Source organism: Saccoglossus kowalevskii (genome assembly GCF_978046115.1).
Source record: "Saccoglossus kowalevskii chromosome 4 unlocalized genomic scaffold, keSacKowa6.1 SUPER_4_unloc_1, whole genome shotgun sequence".
In the NCBI taxonomy this organism is placed as follows: domain Eukaryota; kingdom Metazoa; phylum Hemichordata; class Enteropneusta; family Harrimaniidae; genus Saccoglossus; species Saccoglossus kowalevskii.
In genome coordinates this window covers 290454-315468 of record NW_028188616.1, presented here as the reverse complement: position 1 = coordinate 315468, position 25015 = coordinate 290454, and the positions used below count along the sequence as shown (strand labels likewise).

Genomic DNA, 25015 nt, shown 5'->3' with positions numbered 1-25015 from the left:
TTATTTTGGCTACGTTGCACACCGGCGCCGATATTGTTACACTGTATCAACGTAATGAAATGTAAACGCTGCCTCCAACTAGAAAATACTATCGCAAAACAGAAATAATACATTTAACGGCAGAATACATTCTTGCAATAAAATAAAGTGACTTCTAAAGACTGAATATTTTTTTGCCAACTTCGTATAATACGGTGCCCGGTTTTAGTTATAAATCGACGTTAGCTTCACGTTCATGTCCTACCATGGCAACAGCCGAAAACATATTGCTTGTTTTTAGAACTATTTTTATTTTGTAAACAAATGTTCGTCTGCTATTGTTATCCAGTTCAAATCGTTCAGCAACATTTTTGGCATATTAGGTGTACATCACATGGAATACTACGATTGAGAGAACTTTATAAACCCTGAAGGGCTCTTGGAAGATTCACACGCAGTAAAATTATCGATTGCCAGGAAGAGCAACTATCAACATCGAAGTACCAGGAGGTTTCTGCTGGCGACGTTGCGGCGTTACCCAGTTCCGAATAAAGATTACCAACGCCAAATGAGCAACATTTAAACCGGTATTAATCAAGATTTTTTCAATCCACGGCTAATAAGCAACATCACAAGCAAAGTTGTAGCGTACAGATCAGCGACGACCGCTGTCGACGAAAGTCATCCCATCAGTGGAGTACCATTGCCAATGTACAATTTTGTAGAGGAACTTTTAACTTCAACATAAATTTAAACTACGTATGACTGATTCAAAGTTCCATCGAGATCGGACGGTCTAACTGCACCCTTCACCATTGTATTCAAACAAATCACGTGGCGTGGCGTTCTCCTTCAAACCCGGGATTCAATCAATAGGGGAGTTTCAGTTAAAAAAAAACCATTGCAAATCATGCAAATTCAACATTTTCAAACCAATATACTAAAACAGAAATGCTCAGCGATGCAAAAAAAGGATAGATATTACTTTTCAGTATACACATCTCTGTTGATACTATCCTTCGCAAAATGAAATTCAACTTCATTGTGCGTTTCATTTGCGCAAGTGTATGGTCTTATTTCACAACAGCATGTATTTGTATTTACCCATACTTACATTTAGAATTCAATTTATCAATTGTTTATGCTTACCTGACTGACTATATAGTACATTCATTTAGTATAGTTAATCGCACGAGTTGGAGTGCGTTTATAACTGTAAAGGCCACAGTTTTTGTCAGCATCTTGTAAACCCACGAGGCCGAAACTTTGGCCTTTATAGTTGTAAACGCACGACAACGAGTTGCGATTAACGACTTATACCACGCATCCCCATGCATAAAACGATTAAATTGCAAGAGATTTTTAGTGACTGTTTCGGTTGTGCGTGAGATTGTGCCACTTCAAATTTGCATGAGAATGCTCTTTGAGATTCAAATTAGTAAAGCTCATCTGCGTTCATCGAATACGATTGGATGTGAAGTGATATGACCAATAAGCCTTATTTGCTGAATGGTCTTTTCAAATAAACTCCACTCATTGGTCAATATTTTCAATACATTTGAACTTTCCACGTGACAAAGCATGGTCTTGTTATTTCGAATGCAGGCAGCGCTCAGCGCTCGAATACAGTGACATCTCCGATTCGGAGTACAACGATGACATTGAGAGATTTTGCTCTCAATACGACGAAAAAGAAGATTTTAAGTTAACAAAACAACAAGAACGTCAATGTTTCGGTTTACCTGTAGACAATGAACAGATAGCTGCCAGTCAGAATTCGTGAGTGCCAAAAAACATGCGTAGATGTACTAACTGGGGAGTGTCTGTGTGGGATGAATGGGTCCGAGCCAGAAATGAATGAGTCGAGAAGCACGGGGTAAGCAGTAGTGACGTGTTCACATTTGTTCCCAGATTATGCAGCGAACTTGGTGTACGTGAACTTTCATTTTGGTTGTGTCGCTTCAATTCAGAGATATTTACGTGACGAATGCAAAAGAGTTGACTTGTGCTTTATGGATACACATGCTCGGGAATTTATGGAATTCCATCACACCGTGGACGGTGTTATGAAGAGTATAGACAGGCAGGGAATAGGTGTTATTAAATGTCAAGCTGAACCATACGCAGATGATGATGAAAACAAATTGTGGGATAAGGTTTTTTCCATAGAGTCTGCTACAAATTTGAGTTATGCGGTCTACTTTTATGTGTGTAAAGTGTTCGCTCCCCGAGCAGTGGACGAACATAGTAACCTTACAGCCGAACAGTTCGTACAAGGATCAGAAAATCAAGCTGACTATATTGAATTTAATGGTAGACCGTGTAAAAATAATCAAGGACTGTATTACTCGCGGGGAATCCCGGATAAAAAATGTGCGCCAATACAGCGATCCTTCCAACACGCGTTGTGTTGTTCAGTTATTGAAACGTTATTTGCAATGTATTCCACCGAAAGGTCTCTTCTACCGACATCCACTGACGTCCAGCGGAGGGCTAAAATTTTCTAAACAGAAGATTGGAGTAAATACTTTACGACAATATCCAAAAAGAATGTGTGATCTGGCTGGAATAGATGGGTATCATACTGGACACTCGGGTAAGGTAAGTTTGTCTCAAGTGATTCTGGAGTGGGTGGGATCTTGGGATGGGTTCAAATGTGTTTGAATTTCGCCGATTGAAAACAAATATTGTACATTGTGAAAACGTATTTCAAACGCGATGCAAATAAATGTCGATATATTTACTTCTCAAATCATTCTTTTCATACTTTTAGGTTACTGCGGCGACTTCGTTGTATGAAAAAGGCTTTGATGAGCAACTAATCAAAGAACACACTGATCACAGATCGGATGATGGGTTGAGAACATATAAACGAACAAGTAACTCTCTTCAGAAAATCGTATCTGATGCTCTCCAACCTCCACTACCGAAAGCAAGTAATTGACGATTCCAATTCCGTACACAAGCCTAAGGTTGAAAGATATGAACAGCCACCGCCTGAACCAGTGACTGCAACATCATATGCAGAATTCAGAGAAATGTGTCGTTCAAATGATTGTTGTTCTAAAAAAATTAAAATTAAGATCCAGGACGAAAACAAATGTGTCAATATTGAATTGTAGTGTAGTACTTTTTTTCCATAGAAAGTATAATTAAATTAGTGCGATTTGCACCCTCCTTGTGATTTGTGTGATTAAATGCATATACTTTGTTTAATTTGTAATGCAAATTGTAAACGGTAACGCTTTTTACAATTTGCATATAAATTCACCCTTTTTGCAATAATAAATCGTTGGCGAGAACAATGATGCATGTGACCAAAAGTGGTATAACATCCTATATTGTATCTGTTTGACATACATGTCAGCCAAGGATGTACAACAAACTGATTGTGGTGAGAGTAATACTGATTTATTTCATTGTATTTTCCTCAACTAAAAATGCCAAAACTAGATATATAATGGAAAATTAAATTTTAATTTAGTTAAATTGATCAAAAAAAAGTTCATAAAAATTGGCAATAAGTCATGTTAGGATCCAAAACAGGTTAATTTTTAATATATGCAAATTAGGCAAACTCTAAACAACTCTCGTGGGAATGTGTTATACACTCTTCTTATAATGACTGAATTCTTTCAGTAAACTGTAGTAAAAATATAATTTTACTGATATCCAAAAATATAGTTTAGTATTCCTGTAATTAATCAAATAAAAATATTTTCATTCTCTCTTATGAATTTAATTGAATATTAAATTCCCTATTTGTGTACAGTTTATGTATACATAAATAATACTAATATTTGTCAAGATGCCAAGTCAATAATTTGTACAATTAATGTATACATAAATTATACTTCATTCTGACATGATTCTAACATAAATTTTTTTGGTTACTCTTTATTTCTTAGTCATGATATTGTACATTTTATGTATATGTAAATTATACAATATTTAGGCATTGAATCCTATGCAAAAAATCTGTACATTTCTAGTATACAACAAATATACATTAATGAATTTGTATAAAGTGTGCATACAAATAATGTACTGCTGTTTTCTTGTATGTACGAATTTTGTATACAAATAATGTACACAATTTCAAAAAAGTATACTTTTTGTACAGAATATGTATACAATTAATATACTATTGGGGCGGACAATCGACCGATTGCCATTTCGCCCGATTACCATTTCGCCCGATTACCAGTTTCTCCTGATTCCTTGTATGTTTGGTATTTACGTGTAGTCAAAACAAGATAACGTAGAAGTCGAAATTTCAAAGTATGGTCGAAATTTAAAATAAATTAGCGTAAATCGGGCCCTAATACTATATTAATTATATACAATGTTGTGTTTCTATTTCAATTTAAAAGTATGGTCGAAATTTAAAATAAATTAGCGTGAATCGACTGTAAAATCTGACAGTAAAAAAAGAGGAAATAATATATTATTGGTACTATATAAATTGTATTTAAAACTTTAAAAATACGGTAACGACGTCGTGATTTGCGAGTTTTATTAGATTGATAAACGCTGAGGTTGGCTTTAGGTACTACTGGTACTTAGTGTTCCAAGTTCCCAACACCGGAGGGCGTACAAAGGTTCCGTCAATGGTCAATCTTTGCATAAAATGCGCGGATTAAAATTATTCTGCCAACGACACCACTGTGAAAGTATTTTATTCAAACACCGATGGTGAAACAAGTGAAAAATCTGTGTATGACGGCCGATGCATACCTGTCCCATTGCCTGTCGGCCACCCCTCCATTGTGAATGGGGATGATTACCCGCATTGGCGGACATCAGTTGCAGTGTTTGCATCGGCAAGAAAACCCTGACTAAAATGCGATCATATGGTCGATTTTATGCATTTTACCAGATGTACATTTCGAATCGAAACCCCCAGTAGGCCTACCGTTATTACATCGGTAAATCGGGCGAAAAGGAAAACGGGCGAACTGGTAATCAGGCGAAGGAGTTCGGGCGAAGTGACTGTATCCCCGTCACGTAATCACCTTGCGAACATTTCACGTTGCCGGGGTGATCAATACATTCCAATATCATAACAGCACATCTACGACGCAATGTTGGCATAGAATACATTGATATCAAATTATATGTAATTTAAAGGTCTATCGTTATTTTACACTAACCTTGATTGAAATGCCAGTATTACAGACCAAAAACTCAAACTCCAACACCATACACTGAGACCCAAATACAGAACGGAAGTATTTCGATCGATCGAGCTTTCAGGAGTGAAGCATTATGGGATATAAACAGATTGGCGAATTTACGGGTTTAGTGAAAGGGCTATGTTTATATTCGTTTCATAATTTACAAGTATTTATTCCTCAGCTCCTGAGAGCGAGGTTATTTGTAGATATGTTGGCGATCGCCGCTGTGTCTGCGGAAGTACTATGGGAGACTGCATGATGGGAGTGAAAAGTCTTTTGATCAGTAAGATAATTTTAGAAAAGTGAAAACTAGAGTGACTGTGAAATAAAGGTTGGTTTTAAGTGTTAAATGTCATGGAATCTGGATGAAATAATGAAAGGAAATTGGACGGATATGAAATGGGCAGTAAATGTGGTAAGAATGCAAGGTCAGAATCCGGGGGTCAAAATACGTCACAATACATCCATCATCATCCATCGGCTGTCAACAACTATGGATGCGATAAAAGTCTTGATTTGCAGTTTGCGTGAATGGCCGGGACAAATCATGCCAATTCTGTGCTTCAGTCAGAGTATTTGCTGCTTTTTTGTGCAATGGAAATTAATTCAAGTAATGCTGTCAAAGGACATTTCCTTCTAGTAAACAGAACAACCCTGGGACGTTCATCTTGAGAAATTGAGAATACGAAAATCTCTTGGGACAGTCGTTGTTGTGAAACAATGGACATACTTCTCCAGGGTGTCAAGGGTAGTTTTGATTATTAAAAACGGGAAACTGCTGCTTTATGGAAAAGCAAAAAAATGTCAATGTCATTGACCACAGTAATTCTAAATCGATGTTGGTTTTAATTGGTGTTGCCTGGTGTAGAAGTAATAACATTACGTTGTTTTTGAGTTTAATAGTAAATTATTAATATTAAGAAATTACTAGTAAATGGTAGACTCCCTTTTGATTAACATCAACCAGTATAACCTGGTTGACAACAATGAAATTCTAACAACAAGGCAAATAGGACAAATTAATAAAAATATACAAACATCATTTATATCAACTTGGAAAAGTGAATTACAAAACGACAATTAATCAAACCAAAATGAAATATAAATAAATTAAGAACATACAGAGAATTAAAAAACAATTTTGCTTTTGAAACCTACCTTGTTACCCTGCAAAATATTGTGACTGACAGATACAACGGAATACCCCTTGCTAATAGATTATGTAATCTTTGTGATCAGAATCAAGTAGAAGATGAATATCACCTAATGATGTCATGCAAAAGTTGTACCCCCGATAGAAATGTCTTATTCGAAATGGCAAAAACCAAAATTTGTCACCAAAGACACAATTCATAGCCTTGCTAAACAACAGTGGTCTAACACTCCCTGTAGCAAGGTGCCTAAAGAAGTGTTTTGAAATAAGACAGCAACCCCAGTGACAATTTTCGTTCACAGTTAAGTTTTGCATTTTTTCTATCTTTTTATTGTACAATGTATAATAATTTAGTCTTAATATTTTCTTTCTCTGTTACAGTAATGTATTAGCTTAGTTTTATGTATGTTTTTCTTTTATATTATTTATTTAATTTGTTTAACCTTTTATTCTTTCTTAAACATTTATAGCCATTGCCAATCTCTCCGGGGAATGTGTAGGTGTTAATAAAATTAATATTATTTAATTAATGGCCCCGCACATTATTGATTGGCCTTGGCTAGTTGAAGCGGTTTTTAAATGGGCGACTCGATAGAAGTATTCGCCGTGACTCAAGATTTTTCATTCGGGTTAATACAACGCTTACATGTTACTGTCAGGAAGGTTTAATGTCTTGTTTGTATTTGCACAATGTGAAAGAGGGGTGTATTGTCAAAATGTACTAGTACATGGGTGGTTGTATGCATATTGAACTATACAAAATTTGAATTATTTCACCAAACTGTACGTTTTGACGACTTGTATGCAATTGTAAGATTATATTTCTGATATACTCGAAGTGAATCTCAGCACTGTGCTTTTTATAAATGTTATGGTTCGGTTAATAATTTCCTGGAAACTGTGCAGAAAATCACAGACTTTCATTATTTTTTGTTCATAGTTTTTCTAAATTTCAGTTGTTATTGTTCATAATTATTTACAGCAATAACATTTGTTTTCTGTTGTGAAAGCATTTCCAGTTATTATGAATGTGTACATGACAGCTTTTCCCCACACAATAAGACATGTATGGATATTTGCGAGTATGTTTGTTGGGCTAATATGCCACTTCTTTATATCCCACAATGTCTGGTAATTCTAACTAACTATTTCGCGAATTTGCGTAGCCTTGCTTCTACTCCCATATTGTCCTTAATAGTGAAGGTTAATGCAGATATATTGTAAATTACACAGAGGTAACACTACAATACATTTCCCATTACATTCCCTTGTATTACATAAGTCTTTGAGCTGAGGCAGTTATGGTTCTACAACCATCACCAGTTCTCTTGTTATCTTTTGGGATAATGCAAGCACGTACGCATGTTTTATGTACGCATGACCCGTTAAACGAGGGGTGTTTTGGCGCCACCCCCAGGTACCCTTTGTTATGGCTTTTGTTTTTTCTATAGATCTCATTCAAGCAACAATGCAGATTTTCCAGTGGGAGTGAAACTTTCGACTCAGCCATTGAAAAATAGGGGTGTTTTGAGCAAAAAACGAATAACCCTGGAGTGCACACAACACACTGAATTGCATATATTGCAATTGCATATATATAAACAAATATTGCATTATTTACAGCAGCAGAATATCACAGAAATGTCAGACGAAACATAGAAACACTATATATTGTATTTCGGCCTGAACCCTCTCTATTGCAATTCCAGGAATTACCCCATCCATGTTCATCCATTTTCCACGTTGGTATCACCCACCCCTGAAATCAAACTCTTAATACCACGCTGAAGCGTTTGGTAATTATGCGTTATCTATTTTCAAAGAACTATTTATTTCTTCAAGACCCTGATAATCTAGATTTCTAACATTTCCCCTATCAGTGATATTCCTGGTAATTAATATGCAAGCTTACTTTCTTTTTCGGTATGGTAATTTGCAATCATAAATGTGATTTTAAAATCATGATTGCTCAGAGGGGAGCCCTCTGCAGTCAACAAATAGTGATCGCGCATTGACCCCGGCAGGTAAGTCAACCAATGCGTTATGAAGTTGGGTAGTTATGGTTGTCGTTGGAAACCCTCATCTGCATGGACTAGACCATTCAAAGTTTATTATAAGGAATCACATTAAAACTCTGACGTCATAATGTACCAAAGATCGTCTTTTGTTTTTTAAAATTTGTATTGACAATACATGCAAGATCTTTTAAATAAAGTTGATACACATTAGCGTAAGTTTATCTGATTACACAATGTCATCATATACAACACCCAGCGTGCACACCCCTTTATTGAAATAGTCGCGTCTGTATTTTGCTTCCCTTTGAGCAATTCGTTTACAAGGCCATATAATTTCAGCCCCTGCGTGTTTAGTTGTGTCCATTATACATATGCCACTATTGTCAAGTTTTCCATGGATTTAGTAATGTCTCCTGATATGCTGCTGCAGTACATTGCTTCCAGATAACAACATTACTTCATAGTGTGTACGTTTTGAATCTATCCTGCCGAAACAAGCGCGCAACCGGCTTGTCACCAGACGACACTTTGCCTAACACTGTGCTATATGAGAGTTGGCTATTACTAGCACGCACCGGGAATTTTAAGACGAGTGTCGGACCTGTTAATTTTGGAACTGTCAACTTATTGGAAATTACGCGGTAAATAAGACAGATCTATAAATATGCTGGGAATGACTGCTACACGTAACGAACTTGACCGGTCCCTGAAGTCACTAAGAAGAGCAAAGGTAAATTTACCTTAGTTATGTAAAATAAATGTTGTTGATTAGAAGTTCTAATCATGTGCGATGTATATTTTTTTATTTTTATTTATTATTATCTCGTAACGTGATATAAAAACAAATCTATGAAAATAAAACATGAAATGTTTTAAATATAAGAACAGTTCTATAAATTAATAAATAATTTATGTAAATTTTGTTTTAAATCAATATGCTAAATTAAATTTAATTACTGTATATACTAAATTCTGTTGAGATATTTTGTACTTATAATAATGGTTCTACTCCAGTTCTGTCAACAATTATGATGCATTTAGCAGAGTGCAATTCAACACTTGGCTATCCCATGCTTCAAATACTATGAAAACAACGTAAAGTGATATCTAGCCAATACAAAAAGCTACAGCTTTCAAAATGTCATGGAGAGGGTTAATTTACACGGCATTATATCAATAAGGTGTTTGTGCAGGGGCCGAAAAACTCAATGATAACTTTCAAGATATGAATGTCATGTATTCATAGCAAATCACAAAGACAATACATCATTTCAATAATCAGATATTATATTCATGTCAGGATGAAGAAGGGATTTCAAATTGTGTTTATTTGATTATTTATTTTGAGGAGACACTGTCTCATTTGATGTATGATCATGATACTTTGCAACCCCTCCTGCTGTGCACCATTCTGTCGTTTTGAAATGTCAATGAGATTTCCATGCAGTATGATTGCCTGTGAACTTTATTGATTATCAATAGAATAGAATAGAATAGAATAGAATAGAATAGAATAGAATAGAATAGAATAGAATAGAATAGAATAGAATAGAATAGAATAGAATAGAATAGAATAGAATAGAATAGAATAGAATAGAATAGAATAGAATAGAAAAGAAAAGAAAAGAAAAGAAAAGAAAAGAAAAGAAAAGAAAAGAAAAGAAAAGAAAAGAAAAGAAAAGAAAAGAAAAGAAAAGAAAAGAAAAGAAAAGAAAAGAAAAGAATAGAATAGAATAGAATAGAATAGAATAGAATAGAATAGAATAGAATAGAATAGAATAGAATAGAATAGAATAGAATAGAAAAGAAAAGAAAAGAAAAGAAAAGAAAAGAAAAGAAAAGAAAAGAAAAGAAAAGAAAAGAAAAGAAAAGAATAGAATAGAATAGAATAGAATTTTTTTCTCTCCAAAAGAATATTTAATAATTTGTTAAAAATTCCATAATTTGATGACTATTATTAGTCCCCGTTCGGAAGAAGTCTGAAAACGGGGACTTATAATTCGGTCTCCGTCCATCCGGTCTGTGTGTCCGTGCGTCCGTCCGGAGTCATATCTGAGAATCCTTTGGGCCGATTCTGTTCATTCTTTGCATGTGCCTAGTACTTTATGTGGGACATATGCACATGCAGTGGTTTAGCGATTCGATTCAAAATGGCCGACTGGCAGCCATCTTGTTTTTTGAAAATGTTGTATTTTGGACATGCTTTGTCAGTTTTCATTCAAACTTGGTACATAGATTATACATGTTAGGATACATGTCCATGATGACTTGTTTCACAATTGGATCAAAGATGGCCGACTGGCAGACATCTTGTTTTTTGAAAATGTTGTATTTTGGTCATGCTTTGTCAGTTTTTATTCAAATTTAGTACATAGATCATACATGTTAGGATACAAGTCCCTGACCGTTCGTGAGTTCCTGAGTCTGTCCGTCCATCCCTCCGTGCGTCAGTCTGTTCAGAGTCATATTTCAGAATCCTGTGGACCGATTTCGTTCATTCTTTGCATGTACCTAGTACCTTATGTGGAACATATGCACATGCAGTGGTTTAGAGATTCGATTCAAAATGGCTGACTGGTAGCAATCTTGTTTTTTGTAAAATGTTGTATTTTGGACATGCTTTGTCAGTTGTCATTCAAACTTGGTACATAGATTATTCATGTTATGATACATGTCCATGGCAATTTATTTCGCAATTGGATCAAAGATTTTATGCGGTATCTTGTCAGTTTTCATTCAAATTTGGCACATACATGTACTTTATACATGTTAGGATGCATGTCCATGACAATTTGTTTCAAAATCTAGTCAAGGATGGTCGATTGACAGCCATCTGACTTTTTGGCCTTATTACTATATTTCCACAATTTATGTACCATTTTCATTCGAATTTGGCACATACATCATATACATATCAGTGTGTTTCATAATCAGATCAAAGATGGCCGAATAATGGCTGTTTTTATTTTTGGCCATATTACTACTACACGGAACACGTGTTTTGATGTAAATAAACAATCTGTTGTATACGCCAGTTGGAACTCAAGTTTCAAGGACACGCTCGCGACAACCCCTCCGCTTTGATATGATGAGCACAAAGAGAACTTTCAAACATTTAACGGGGACTGTGTCATTTTCAATGACTTGTTTGCACTTAGTTTTTTTAAGTTTTGGTAATCGTAAAAGCATGTATGTAATAAAATAAAATTATAACAAAAATTACAGTTAACATGAAATAAAAAATTCCTGCTGTACAATTAATCTGATTTTATCAGATTCAGGAAGACGTAATTTCTTTTATGTATACTGCAAATGATTTTATTTTCACTTGGCATTTGTTTTCGCTGAAGGGATGAATCAGTGAAAATAAAATCCAGCAAAAATTACATTTTTTTTATATCATACATCAAAAATCAGTGAAAATAATCTATTGGTTAACTCCTAATGCTTACATAAATACTGGCTATGTGTCATCATTACAAGTTTTATCTATACCAGATATAGATTTTCAGGACAGATAACCTATAAATATAATTATCTTTCTCACTGCATATCTACTTAGTATCCCATGCCCAGATAGCTTACGCCAGGTGAAAACAATTCACTTGTTGCCAAGCAGCTGCTGTAAACTACCTTTGAATGGGTTTCATGCTGGACTTAATTTCCAGGTGAAAATTCCTTAATGATTCTCCTTGAAAATAACCCCAAGAAAGTCATTGAATCACACAGGCCCCTTTACGCTTGTATGATTTTTTAGAGAACAGTTTCAATAACTTTTTAGTAGGGTCATCAAGTGATAGGAAACTGTTGTATCAGTTGTGTGTTGATCTAAATCTGCTGTGCTTTATTCACAAAATTTCCTCTTCATAGATTTAAAAAGAAAATTTCATGTTGACTGGCAAAAGAGACAACATCGAACAAAAATTACTGTAGTCTATCGATTCTGCTTTTTTTTTTTTAGCTAATATTACAATGCATTCAGCTACATCATCCATATTAATCTTGCTATGACAACGTAATTGCATCATTTCCAGGGTTATAATGCGTAAATTGTTTCCTTTGGCAGATAAGATTTGAACTCTTAACAGATTATATATACTAGGGATCTATATTCATATCTGATCCATATCATACTAGTATCAGACATTACCAGAGTGATGTCTGAATCAAACAGACAGACATCATGTGAGACAGCATCTGCCAATCACTGAGCATTCATATATCACATGACATAGCATTTGCCAATCATTTAAACTACTAGTAAACTAATTACACATGTGTCTCACTCTGTCTCTGACAAAAAATGATACAGACTCAACAACAAACAGAAACAAGAGAAAAAAACAGCAAATATCCATATCCATACTTTATGCAACTACTGGGTATATGTATATGTTTGGCTAAGCCAAATTAAAATTTATGTCACCCTCGCCAAAGAATTGCTACTAATTTGTTTTTCTATTATCTCATCAATCTGCTGTCTATAGAAGAATATACCATTGTGTATTTATGCGCATTGCGTTGTTAAATGTTATCACTATTGTGATTGTTACTGGAACACATATCTTGTGCATACATTGTACATTGCTCTTTACTGTCCTTTAGAATACGTGGTTAAATTGTGTAGCAGTAAACTTTTCACTGATGTTCTTAATATTGGTATATGAAGTCACTTTCATTCCCTATGGATTGCCATATTCATCTAGCCTAAAAATTATCGCTGGCTTACTCTGACATGTTTTAGGTTTGTGTTAGTTTGTAGCATTTAAATGTTTAAAAATGGTCCTTATAATTATTCTTGCTTGATTTTATTCATTCTTGAATTACTGTCTTTCTTAATTGATTTAGCATTGTAATGTTAGTTAGAAGTTGTGTGCATTTCAACATGTTTACTAGTGTGTTTACCTCAACTTAAGGTAGCGAGACTATTATTTGTGTTGAAAATTTTGATTTTCACATTTATTTATAAATTGATGAAATGCACTATAAACTTTCATGTGATAAAGTCAACATAACATAGAATGCCATGTAAGTTGGTTAAAATGTAGATGTTCTGAAGGGAAGCAAGGCAGCCTCAGTAGTGTTTTCCAAAATCAACAACACAGGTTTAATCTGTGTGCCTATAAGTTTCAAAGATAAACTCAAGACAAAGCAATGTTAGGATGTGTTATCACTAGCTATCTGACACACAATGAGTGTTTCCAAACATTTGAGTGGTTTGTCTCTGCCCCTGTTTGTTTCACAGATTAGTCATTTGCATATGAATGTGTCAGACACAAGGTCACACAGCCACTAAAAAAAAATCATTGATTTTGGTGTTTTCATATGCCGAATTTATCCAATTATAGCTATCCCATTCCTTTATTTTTTTGGTTTCCAATAGCCTTACACATTTGGATGTCCTTACACATGTTAAAGCAGACCTTGATGGGAAAACAAATTGATTGTGCCGATAAACAAGCTTGAAAATCTTTGCTGTTACTTCATGGACGTTTTCTAGGAGTTTATGTTTTTCAAAATACAAGGTCTTTAACAAAAAATAACGTATACTTATTGTCGTCGGATTAACGACAAATTTTCACAGCTTTATGGTGACAGTGAGAGGAACTTAAATGTGTCCAGACAAACTATTTCATCGATTATTTACCAACGAGTTGTGGTTTGAGTTGGGGGCAATGCGACTAAAACAGTAATTAAAATTCAGCACACTATTTTTTAAAACGCGTTGCTTGCATAAAACTGACCAGACACATTCAATTTACCAGACTATTGAACAACTAGGAAAAGTGAAAAAAAATACTTCTTATCGCCAGCATAAATGCGTAATTTTTTTTTTACAGAAAAAGTAATTTTTCACCTTTGATTAAGTAACGGGTCATAGAATGCAGATATGGGCATGGCAAACACACCTTTGTAAAGCTTGAAGTCTGGCGATTCTAAAAATATATACTTTCCTGGGTCTATTTGTAGTCATTTGGTCACAATTAGAAGATAAACACAAGTATGCAAATAATAGTCCTGCTACCTTAACATTGAACTCTATGGCAAAGAAACACACTTCCTGTTAATGAATGCCATTTCTAATTGATGATTATGTTATTGGTCAGTTAAGGGGATTATCTTTCAGCCAATCATTGTCTTAGTACAGGATTAGAAAAGTATATCTTTTGGATTACTGACTATGCCTTAAATAAGCCCCTTTTAGCACCTTGTGTTAGACTGGACCCAAGCAAGTGTCAGTATACTATGCTTATATTGCTGTTCCTGTAACTTTGTTCTTAGCTAGTTGTAAACTCTGTGTAGTACTGTTCCAGTAAATAAAGATATCCTGCTGTGAGTATCTCAAATGGTTAATTTGTATTCAGTTCCTTATTACTTCATGGTTGTGATATATGATCTCACAAATCAGTGTTGACTACAATGATCCCCCAACAAAAATATTACTGAAGTAAAACTTCCCTGACACTGAAATTTTGCAATACCCTATTGTCAATTATGGTTGAGTGTACAGCAATATGTCACAGGCAACATTGGCTACTATCAACTCTGGTATGCATGTAATGTTTACTTCATATTTGCATGATGTAATTTGTATACAATGCTGATGTACTGTAACCTAGACTCATTGCAACAACATAAGGTCAAAGGTCATCTGCCCGTTATAGGTTATCTTTTTTTATGTTAGTAACTTTATTTATTTATTTATTTATTTATTTATTTATTGACGTGTACTGTGAGTCAATAAAACATCCATATACAACACTTGATGTTTTTTCTGAGATTACATTATAAATAAGTCTATTGTTGATATACTGCAAATTATTTTAACTATTAATATCTGGAAGAATATAGTAACAATAAATATAGAGATTTCTTTATTGGTAACTCTAGTTACAGAACTTTTAACTATCCTTATATTATACTTTTGAATTTTTTTTCATATTTAAACTTTTGTTACAACAATGTCAACTGATCACCTTTCACAACATAAATCTGTATAACTAGTTCCAAGTGCACAACATAAATAATGTGGATTAAACATTATCACCATGACAACACACTCAGACTTTAAGATGCTTTTACTGACATTGGAATTAACAAAGCAACAATGTTTTATTTCAGTTGATGAGACAACCAGATTTTAAGCACATGTATGAGATGATAGATAAATACAGCAGAGATGCTGCATTGGCAGCATTGGTTGGAAAAGACGGCAGACAAATGGATCAACAAGCCCAGGATGGTCATTTCTTTAGAATACTTGCTAGAATGATGACTGAAGTCTGCATGTAAGTCTGCATTTTATTTATTCATTACTCAATAACAAATAACTGATCTGTAAGCTAAGCCTTAGCTCTCAGGAGAAAAGATTCATTATCATTAAACAATCTACAATTCTTCTTATGTCCACTGATGACAAGAAGTGCACACGACTGTTGTAATCATTGCTATTCAATAGAACATCAGTTCTCACATGCCTTCTCTCATATATATTTAATTGGTAGATTTGGAAACAAAAATCAACACAAAAATAATTTTGAAAAAATCCAACAAAGAAATCAGTAAAAATAAATTGTTATTAAAAAAATGCACACATTTTATAAAGGAAAGCAACAAAATTACAGTAACATTGTCCTGAAAAATATGTGATTTTGGAAGACTGTCAAAAACGAAATAAAAAAAATCGTAATTCACGGCATAGATGAAGATCAAAACGAATCGTGGGATCAATCAGAGGATAAAGTGAAGAAATTGTTAGCAGAAAAATTGAATATCACAGGTGTTGATTTTGAAAGAGTTCAAAGGGTTGAAACCGGAGTCCGGGGTAGGAGACCACTTATTGCAATGTGTGCTCGATTCAAAGATGAGAAGAACATTCTATCAAAGAAAAAAGAACTGCAATGGTACCAACATTTTTATTGATGAGCATTTCTCACAAGAAACCAGGTATATCAGAAATAAACTATTTGCAAAGAGAAAAGAACTAATTGCAAACAATATACATTATGTACGTGCCTTTGTTAACTACAAAAAGCTTGTCAGCTATGAAGGTGGGAAAAGGTGTGTATATACTTATAGCAATGCCAGTGACTCAGTGTTGTTAAACAGGGTACTAGTATTTCAAGATAGGGGTCTGGCACGGGCAAAATTAATGAAGGTATGGGTAAAGTAATTAGTTACATGTCTTGGAATGTACATGGATTATTGAGCCTTTTACATGATGCAAGTTTTATCCAGTATTGTATGTAATTCAATATATTTTGTTTGGTTGAAACTTGGCTTACACATGGGAATGTTGATGTTCACGAGTATTTCCCTGATTTTAAATTAATCTCATGCATCAGGGAGAAAAATCGGCTCTCAAGGGGCAGGCCTAGTGGGGGTGTTACTGTTGGTATTTCTAAAGATATGATCACTGGTATCAAGGTGTTAGATACAGGGATGAAAGATGCTATATTTCTATTATTAAAGTCACACTATTTCGGATGGGGCAATGATATATTGTTTGGGGCTGTATATATACCACCAGAAGGTTCTAGGGTGTACGAAAATGAGACTAATGGAATCAGTATCCTTGAACAAGAGTTAACAAGGTTGAAAACCATTTATAATTGTACAGATATTTTGCTCGTGGGTGATTTTAATGCGAGGATAGTATGCCACGTAAAGCTAGGGATAAATTAACAAATAACTTTGGAAAGAGTTTAGTTTCTTTGTATTGTACATTTGGCTTACATGTTCTTAATAGTAGAGTGGGTGAAGACATACTAGGTAATATTACATGTATAGCAAACTGTGGCAAAAGTACTGTGGATTATGTAATTGCTTTGTCTGGGTTATTTGATGTAGTTTCTAATATTGTGGTGTAAAATAGAACCGAGTCAGACCATTTTCCCCTTGATTGTACTTTGCAATGTAATTGTAATGATAGTGGTCAGGTAATACATACTCCCCAAGCTAATGAATGGAAAAAGTATCGTTGGAAGGAGGATATAAAACAGAATTTTGTAGATGAGTTGAATTCAGACGAAGTGGTTGGGCTACTAGATAAAGCACATGATTATGTAGGCGAAAATAACGACAGGGTAATTGATTGTATTAAGGGTGCATTACAACTAGCTGGGGACGAGATGGAATGTCGCGGTACCTCTAAAAATATGAACAACCAACCACCATGGTTCAATAAATCCTCTGTAAATCATTTATTACCACTCATGAGTGAATTATTTAACGATGTTTTTGAAACGAGAAATTTCCTGCAAAAAGGTTCAAAATCTGATCCCAATAACTACAGGGGAATCACATTATTGGATGTCTTCGGGAAAATATTCTGTAGCATACTAAACAACAGACTTTATGAATGATGGGCAGAGGATACTGGGACCATCTCTGGAGTGCAGGCAGGATTTCATAAAGGCTTTTGTACTGTTGACAACATATTGGTCTTGTATGCAATCGTTCAAAATTATGTTAGAAAAAAATAAGGAAAATTTTACTGTATATTCGTTGATTTTGCCAGAGCTTTTGACTCTGTTGACCATAGCCGACTTTTTATCAAATTACACAATATTGGTATATCAGGTAAAATGTTAACCATTGTCAAGTCAATGTACAGTGATGTCAAATCGTGCATCAGATTTGATGGTGGGATTTTTGATTACTTTCCTTGTACTATTGGTGTTAGACAGGGCAGTGTATTGAGTCCTGTTCTTTTTTCTTTGTTTATAGATGAATTATATAATGTGACATGTATGTAAATGTATCGAAATGGGCGTAGTACGAGTGGTTAGTGCTAGTAGCACTAATCCGAAAAACTACTAGGTCTAGTGCTAAAATGGCACTAGATCTAGCGCTAAAATTGCACTAGATCTAGTGCTAAGATGTGCACAGTGCGAGTGGCATTGTCAACGACGTCGAATAATAGGAGGAGCATCAACAACCACTTTCATATGCAAACTACAAACAGTATAAAACATCGGCAATATGCGCGAGATGTCCATAATAATTAATACTTTCTTTATATATAATACCGTAAATTCGCCCATCCAAAAAATCGCCCTTGGGATTTCACGGCTGGTGGGCGCTTATTTGGGGTTCAAAATTTCAAAAAATAATCATAAAATATTTTAGGGGGACTTCCATTTTCATTGTATCCAACCATGGATGTACTAGAGTCTCTAGTACGTCCATGATCCAACTACACAGACTTTCTACGCCGTCAGTTGGGCCACCAAAGACGAAAGAAACTATTGCAGAATTAACAATAATTAATAATTCTTGCTGAATTAAAAAGTAGACTGCCTGAAATTTCATTACAGTGGCGCCCAGTGTCATTTTTATTTTATTGGTAACAAAAGTATATTTTAAACAACGTTTCTAATATAAATGAACACAACTGGATTGCCTAGCAGCAAGCGATCCCGGCAAGCGAACACAGATGCTCAATCCGGACATGCTGCGTTTCACAATTGTTGATTATTATTCAGTAGTGATTATGATAACACACAAAAAATAAATTCGTTGATTGTTATGAAATTCAAATAAAATCCAACTTAGTTTCATCGTAAGCAAATGATTCCGATCGCATATAAACGCTTGATGTGGTAGGGTATCCGGCATGTTTCTCGTGCACGAGTTGAGCTAATGGGTCAAATCGCTAATTAACCAAATCAAAATGCTGGATGATGCCAACGCGTTCAAATCACCATACTAGTAGCTCATTTAAATATGTTAATGTTATTGAACGCAACGCGGAAGAGATTTGCCGATTTTGTAGTACGTACACTTTTTTGGCTTGGATGTTGATGGGAAAATGGCATGATTTTTTTTAAATAAAAAAATAGTTGTTTTCAAAGATAAACTTAGTATAAATAGGATAATTTAACATTGTTTACAATGATAACAGCTCGTTGTCCAAACGAAGCTTACGCTAGTCACAATAAACACCTTTTAAGGTAGCGAGAGGGGAAAACTGGAAGAAGAAAAACATTTGAAAAAAAATCAGATTATGAAACATTATGTTGTGTACTTTCTTTATCTTTCATCCAGATTTACAGTGCGCGGTGTTTTTGTTGCGCAATTTTAGTTTATTCCCGGAAATCTAGTTGTGGGTGAACACGTCCTCCATGCGTTTACACATCATGTTGAGTGACAGACTGAAGACAAAGGATTTAATTTGCATACTGATTTGTTGACCATCCAGCTTTATTGGGCCATTCCAGTTTATATCTGTACATTATGCTATCGTATTCAAGCTTTTCTCAGTGTTTTAATAAACTAATATATCATGGGAAGGAGTTCCAAGATGACGAAAAATGTCTGACGCCGTTAAAAGATATCTAAATGAAAGTGACCTGGGCTCATATTACAGTCAACCCACAGAGTGGTTTAAAGACGAGCCAGTCGACAGTAGCAACAAAAGTTCTGCGCAAAAATTGTCGGCGATGGCAACGAGATGGAAATCCAAGATACAGACGCTATTTCACTCATCATGGTAGAGTTACAGTCTGTAAACAAAATTGGCAGTGATATATTGATGTCGTTTTGGCAGAAAACACGAACATCCGACATGGCTGGGGGAGCCATTTTTACTATAAGTGCAAAAATCAAAAATGCAACTCTGCGACTGATATTTTTCCGGCGTCAAAAAAGAGTGGACATTCTTTCGATATACAAACACATTGCGAAGACTCAACAAACAGGAAAGAAAACGCAGACAACGATGCCGTACTTGTGTTTACATTTACCATACATTTTGTATTTCACGTCAGAATATTGTTTAAAATAAAATATTCAATCCCAGCCAAATCGAGGTCAAAGGGTCAGATTGCGTTCATATAATTATAATTATAGATAGTTAAAACCAAAAATATTTGAACTTTTGACGGTTGTTCAACATCTACATGTATGAAAACCAGAAAGACAATTATTAGAAAATGCGAACCTCGAAAATTGTTTGTTAGTCCGAATTTTAAATAAGGGCTAGCGGGTTTGCGCGGTCGAAAATAAAGCGGAAATTGTTCGGTCGAGTTCAACAAGCGGTCGCTCTAGTAGACTCTTCAACACCATCCCGCTCGTGGTCTCTGTGACTATGGCCAACATTTCCTTTTTCATCGGTAGGAAAAACAACTATCTAGTGCTGACTTGGAGCTAATTGATCTGATAATGATACACTCTTCATAGGCATAAAGTAAACATATCTGTACTTGAAGGCATGTATATCCCGTTAGTAAATATATGCTGCCACGATGGGCCGCCCATGTTTAGAGAACCGATTGTAATGTTGACGCTGTTCAACATAACAAAGGGACTTGAATAAATTAACTGCGCGGTACGCCATCTTGTTCAATTTAGCACCCACGTTCGATGAAACTGCTAAGTTTTGTCGCTTTTTAAGGAACAACCAACCAATTTTTCACGATGTAACTGTCCACGCAGCTCAGATACTTGTATATTTACAAAGTATGATCGAATTGGTAGACATTTGGTTATTAACTTAGCTGTTTATCTGTGGCCAAATTCGAAGAAACAATTTATTGAGTTTTTATGGAAACTATTTTTTGACTATCATAACTATTGAAGATGTCATTTTTTACCACTTTTTTCTGCGTTAACGATGTACAAATTACACAATCTATTTGCCACAAAATGGGCTAAAATATGATGTCTCATGGACGTTTATGTGAGCCGTTGACGTTGAGTTACGGCCTTGAGAACATGGAGACGATCATAAAATGTAGTCCATAAAGTTCAATGGACGCAATTTCAAAGATTATTATCTTATAAAGCAACAGTGAAAAGATCAGAAACACAGAAAAAAGGAACACAGAGGAACGGCCAATCCCGCAAAAAAACTCTGTGTTTAGGAGGTTCACGGGAACGATCGTAACTTAATCCCCTGAGCAAATATAAAGACGAAACATATATGATCATATTCTGCTATATCTCAGCTTTCTGAAAACATATACATTGCCATAACTGCATGCTTAGTAACTGGCAAGGAAAGTCCTAATCTCAATCGAACTATAACTTGTGTTTCCCTTCTCGCTACCTTAAATAAAAACTTAAATAGACTGATTTAGGCGTCAGGAACGATTGAAATGTCCGATAAATTACGACAATATATTAAAAAAAAAAAATTGAAAACTGCCGAAAAATCGCCCTGGACGATTTCTTGGTCTCATTTTGTTTAACGCGACCATACACTGGGTTTGTTTAGATGTGAAGGGTTGAAATACGTATTCCACAACCAAAAATTCAACAGACAAACTTGTTACTTCACAGATTTCACATGTTTTAATTATTAGCAACTGTAACAAGAACAAGATTTTGAGAGTCTACAACAAAAAATCCTAAGGACTCCTAACAAATATTATTGCAGAGAAAGTGTCTAGACATATATAATATGGTCACGTTAAAAAATCAAAAAAATCGGCAAGGTTACATCATATTCCTAGTACCTCCATGATACAATGTAACAACAGGATTGCGTGAATATGTATATGCCCATTCACAGGTCGCAGTACACACAAAATCCACCGAGCTTTACAGGGACCCGGAACTTAGACTAGGAGTATACCAATTTTTTATTTAGTTCACATATGGCATCATAATTTCATTTTCGAAGATCTATTTTCATTAAGTGTGGCGCCGACCAGAAATAAAACAGCACATCAGCGATTTAAAAAAAAAATCAACACTGAATTCCATCATTTCCATTCGCCAAAGTTGAAAACACAAACTTCCCCACAATACCATTTCATACAGTATATTTATTCACAATTTGTAAAAATTGCGAAGTTCGACCTGCAGTTTCACTGTTTCTGCTAGTTTCCCGGTCGATCGTGTTGTTTCAAAGGTCCATTACGACAAACGTGGACAATGACATTCTTAATTTTCCCACTGTAGCACATTTCCAATGAATGAAAGATACAACAATTTTACGTAAATATTAATTTATTTTCAGAGAATTACGGGATGTCTTGACGTTGTTGACAACGCGATATCAATGCCACTCGCACTATGTACATTTTAGCACTAGATCTAGTGCCGTTTTAGCACTAGATCTAGTGCCGTTTTAGCACTATGTCCATTTCGACACATTTTAATACATACCTCAATATGATTGGGAATGTGGGATACAGGGGGGTTCAGCTAACGCAAGAAATGTTTGATTTATTTGCTTTATTATATGCCGATGATGTAGTTATATTTGCTGATTCAATTGTGGGATTGCAGCGGCTGATTAATATTTTAGAACGCTTTTGTATTAAATGGAAAATAACTGTAAATAAAAAGAAAACTAAAATTGTAATGTTTCAGAAAGGTGGTCATAACTCAACTAAAGAAAGATGGTTTATGAATGATGAACCAATTAAAACTGTAAATTCCTACAAATATCTTGGGTTATTGCTGTCATGTAAACAGCTGGTCTAAAGCTGTTGCAAATTTGGCCACACAAGCACGCAAAACAATGTTTTCTTTATTTAGTTTTGAGTATAAAGTTGGTATACTTAATTATGATGTTTATTTCAGACTATTCGATGCTTTAATTTTACCAATTCTTTTGTACGGGGCAGAAATTTGGGAGTTTAAGCAATATATTCAGGCTGAAAGAGTGCAGTTGAAATTTTGTAAACATTTTCTTGGGGTTTGTGATAAAACATGTACTGAAGCTGTACCTGGGGAATGTGGGCGGTTACCCATTTTTGTAAACTCTTTGTTAAAATGTATAAAATACTGGTTACTAGTCACAGAACTTCCTGAAGGGAGAGTTGTAAAGCATGCTTACAGACTTATGTATAAAATAGATGATGTATAAAATATACTTCATATGTACGGCTTTGGTATGGTTTGGATATCCCAGGGCGTGGGGGATGTAAACCTGTTTTTGGTACAGTTCAAGCAGCGGGTAATTGATATTCATGGCAGGATTGGTACAGTGAAATATGTTGCACTGCTAAACTAAGGTCATATTGTAGTTTTAAAACCATGCTTGAACCAGAAAGATATCCTTTTGTAGTCATAGAGGCTAAACACAGACATGCTCTAGCACGTATTCGCTGTTCTAGTCATAGATTGCGCATTGAAGCGGGGTGCTATACAGGGTTGGAAATTGATGAAAGAATATGCAAGTTTTGTTTATCTAATGTAGAGGACGAGTACCATTTTGTTCTTGTTTGCCCATTATTTTACTCTATGAGGAAACAATTAATTTCTGAGTATTTTTGGCATCTTCCCATTTCAGAAAAATATTATAGTCTAATGCACTCAAAATCCGCAAAGGTACTACGTAATCTTGGTAAATTTCTACATAAAGCATTCAACTTTAGAAGGGAGTTTTCGTTACTTTTGGTATAAGAATTTTGTTATATATATGTATTTTACAATTTCTGTACATTCTCCAGTGCTTGTGTATTCTTTTGTTTTTCTGTTATGTATAGTCATATGGGCCTGTGGCCTAAAAGACAATAAACATTATTATTACTAAAAAAAATATGTGATTTTGGTGTTTTGTTATTTCAGTTTTCTACAACTCCCCCTTCCATAGTTTGTACTGCTTCTTCAGGAATTTAACTGTAAATGGATTGCATGCTACACACTAAATATATAGTACTACTGAATGGAATATGAAGTATTGATTTACAATATGTGAGCAGCTGCATGAATTGATAAATAACCCATAGTTACGATATTACGAATTCAGAATTCCCTTACATTGTCTCTCAGGATAGTTGTACAGTTTAATGTTTAGTTACTGTTGCTAGGCAACAACATTTTTTTTTAATTCTTACCTCTTCTAAACAAATAATTGTGCAGAATATTTGGCTTAATATGACATAAAGCTGTAATATCTTTTTTTCAGAATTATTTGTCAGATACAACTCACATTTGTTATAAACGTATTAACAACTTTTGTTTCCTTTCACAAAAAAAACAAAACAATGTAATCTTTTCTGTATTTTTTTTTTACAGTTTTTTGGTATTTGGTTCAATAAATTAAGAAGAAAATCATTAAACTACTTAAAATGAGCAAAATAACAATTTGGTGAGCCCCATTCAGAGGGTTTAACTAAATTGCAGACAGTCAATATATTTTCCAGTATACTGGCACTTGTTGGAGTCAGGGTTGAGGAATTTGATTGACATGTGTATAATTGTTGTGGAAATAATGAATTACATTGGTGTCATTGAGTTCAACTTTTATCCATACTACCTGTGAACCTATTATTCATTGTCCCCATTGTCTTCTTTTACAAATTATGCTTGCAAACAAAATTCCTGTGTTGTTCAAAATTTTCGCTCCACTGCTAATCCTGTGTATGTAAAATTATGTCCACTTGGTTTAAAATTAAAGGAAAAATAGCAAACAATGCAAAATTTTATGTTTGACCAGCTATAAAGTTTGTGCAAATTTTAATGAATTTAAAGGCTGGAATGCTAATAATGTTCACCGAACATCTTTTTTGCATTCAGGACAAGAGGATTATCACAACAAAAAGAAGTCTTGAAAAAGGTTCACAAATGGTATATGGCAAATCGCAGTGTGTTGAATTGTTTACCGGTAAGTCCATTTACCCTCTGTTATCCGATTTTAGTATTAACCATTTGAGCACCCAAATCTTTCCTGCTAAAATTACACTGCAACATTTTACACATCTTTTCTTTAATTTTGTACCAAATCTCAT

General features: G+C 34.6%; 3 protein-coding genes across 3 annotated transcripts in view; 2 read left to right on the top strand and 1 right to left on the bottom strand.

Moving 5' to 3' along the window:
* The window catches only part of LOC144352209 (fructose-2,6-bisphosphatase TIGAR B-like), a 31883-nt gene extending 26671 nt beyond the window's left edge, over nt 1–5212 (bottom strand). Inside the window, exon 1 of the mRNA XM_078009366.2 lies at nt 5133–5212. The gene's annotated coding sequence lies outside the window, so the exon portion shown is untranslated. The remainder of the gene's footprint in view (nt 1–5132) is intronic.
* On the top strand, nt 1992–2923 carry LOC144352208 (uncharacterized). The gene is made up of 3 exons (XM_085496228.1): nt 1992–2301; nt 2435–2580; nt 2753–2923. The coding sequence occupies exons 1-3, from the start codon at nt 1992–1994 to the stop codon at nt 2921–2923; spliced, it is 627 nt and encodes a 208-aa protein (XP_085352354.1).
* A 3443-nt stretch (nt 5213–8655) lies between the features above and the next one.
* Nucleotides 8656–25015, top strand: part of LOC100367864 (uncharacterized) — a 44556-nt gene continuing 28196 nt past the window's right edge. The window contains exons 1-3 of the mRNA XM_085496227.1: nt 8656–9057; nt 15450–15616; nt 24804–24891. Coding sequence (XP_085352353.1) covers nt 8992–9057; nt 15450–15616; nt 24804–24891 — 321 coding nt within the window. The 5' untranslated portion in view covers nt 8656–8991. The remainder of the gene's footprint in view (nt 9058–15449; nt 15617–24803; nt 24892–25015) is intronic.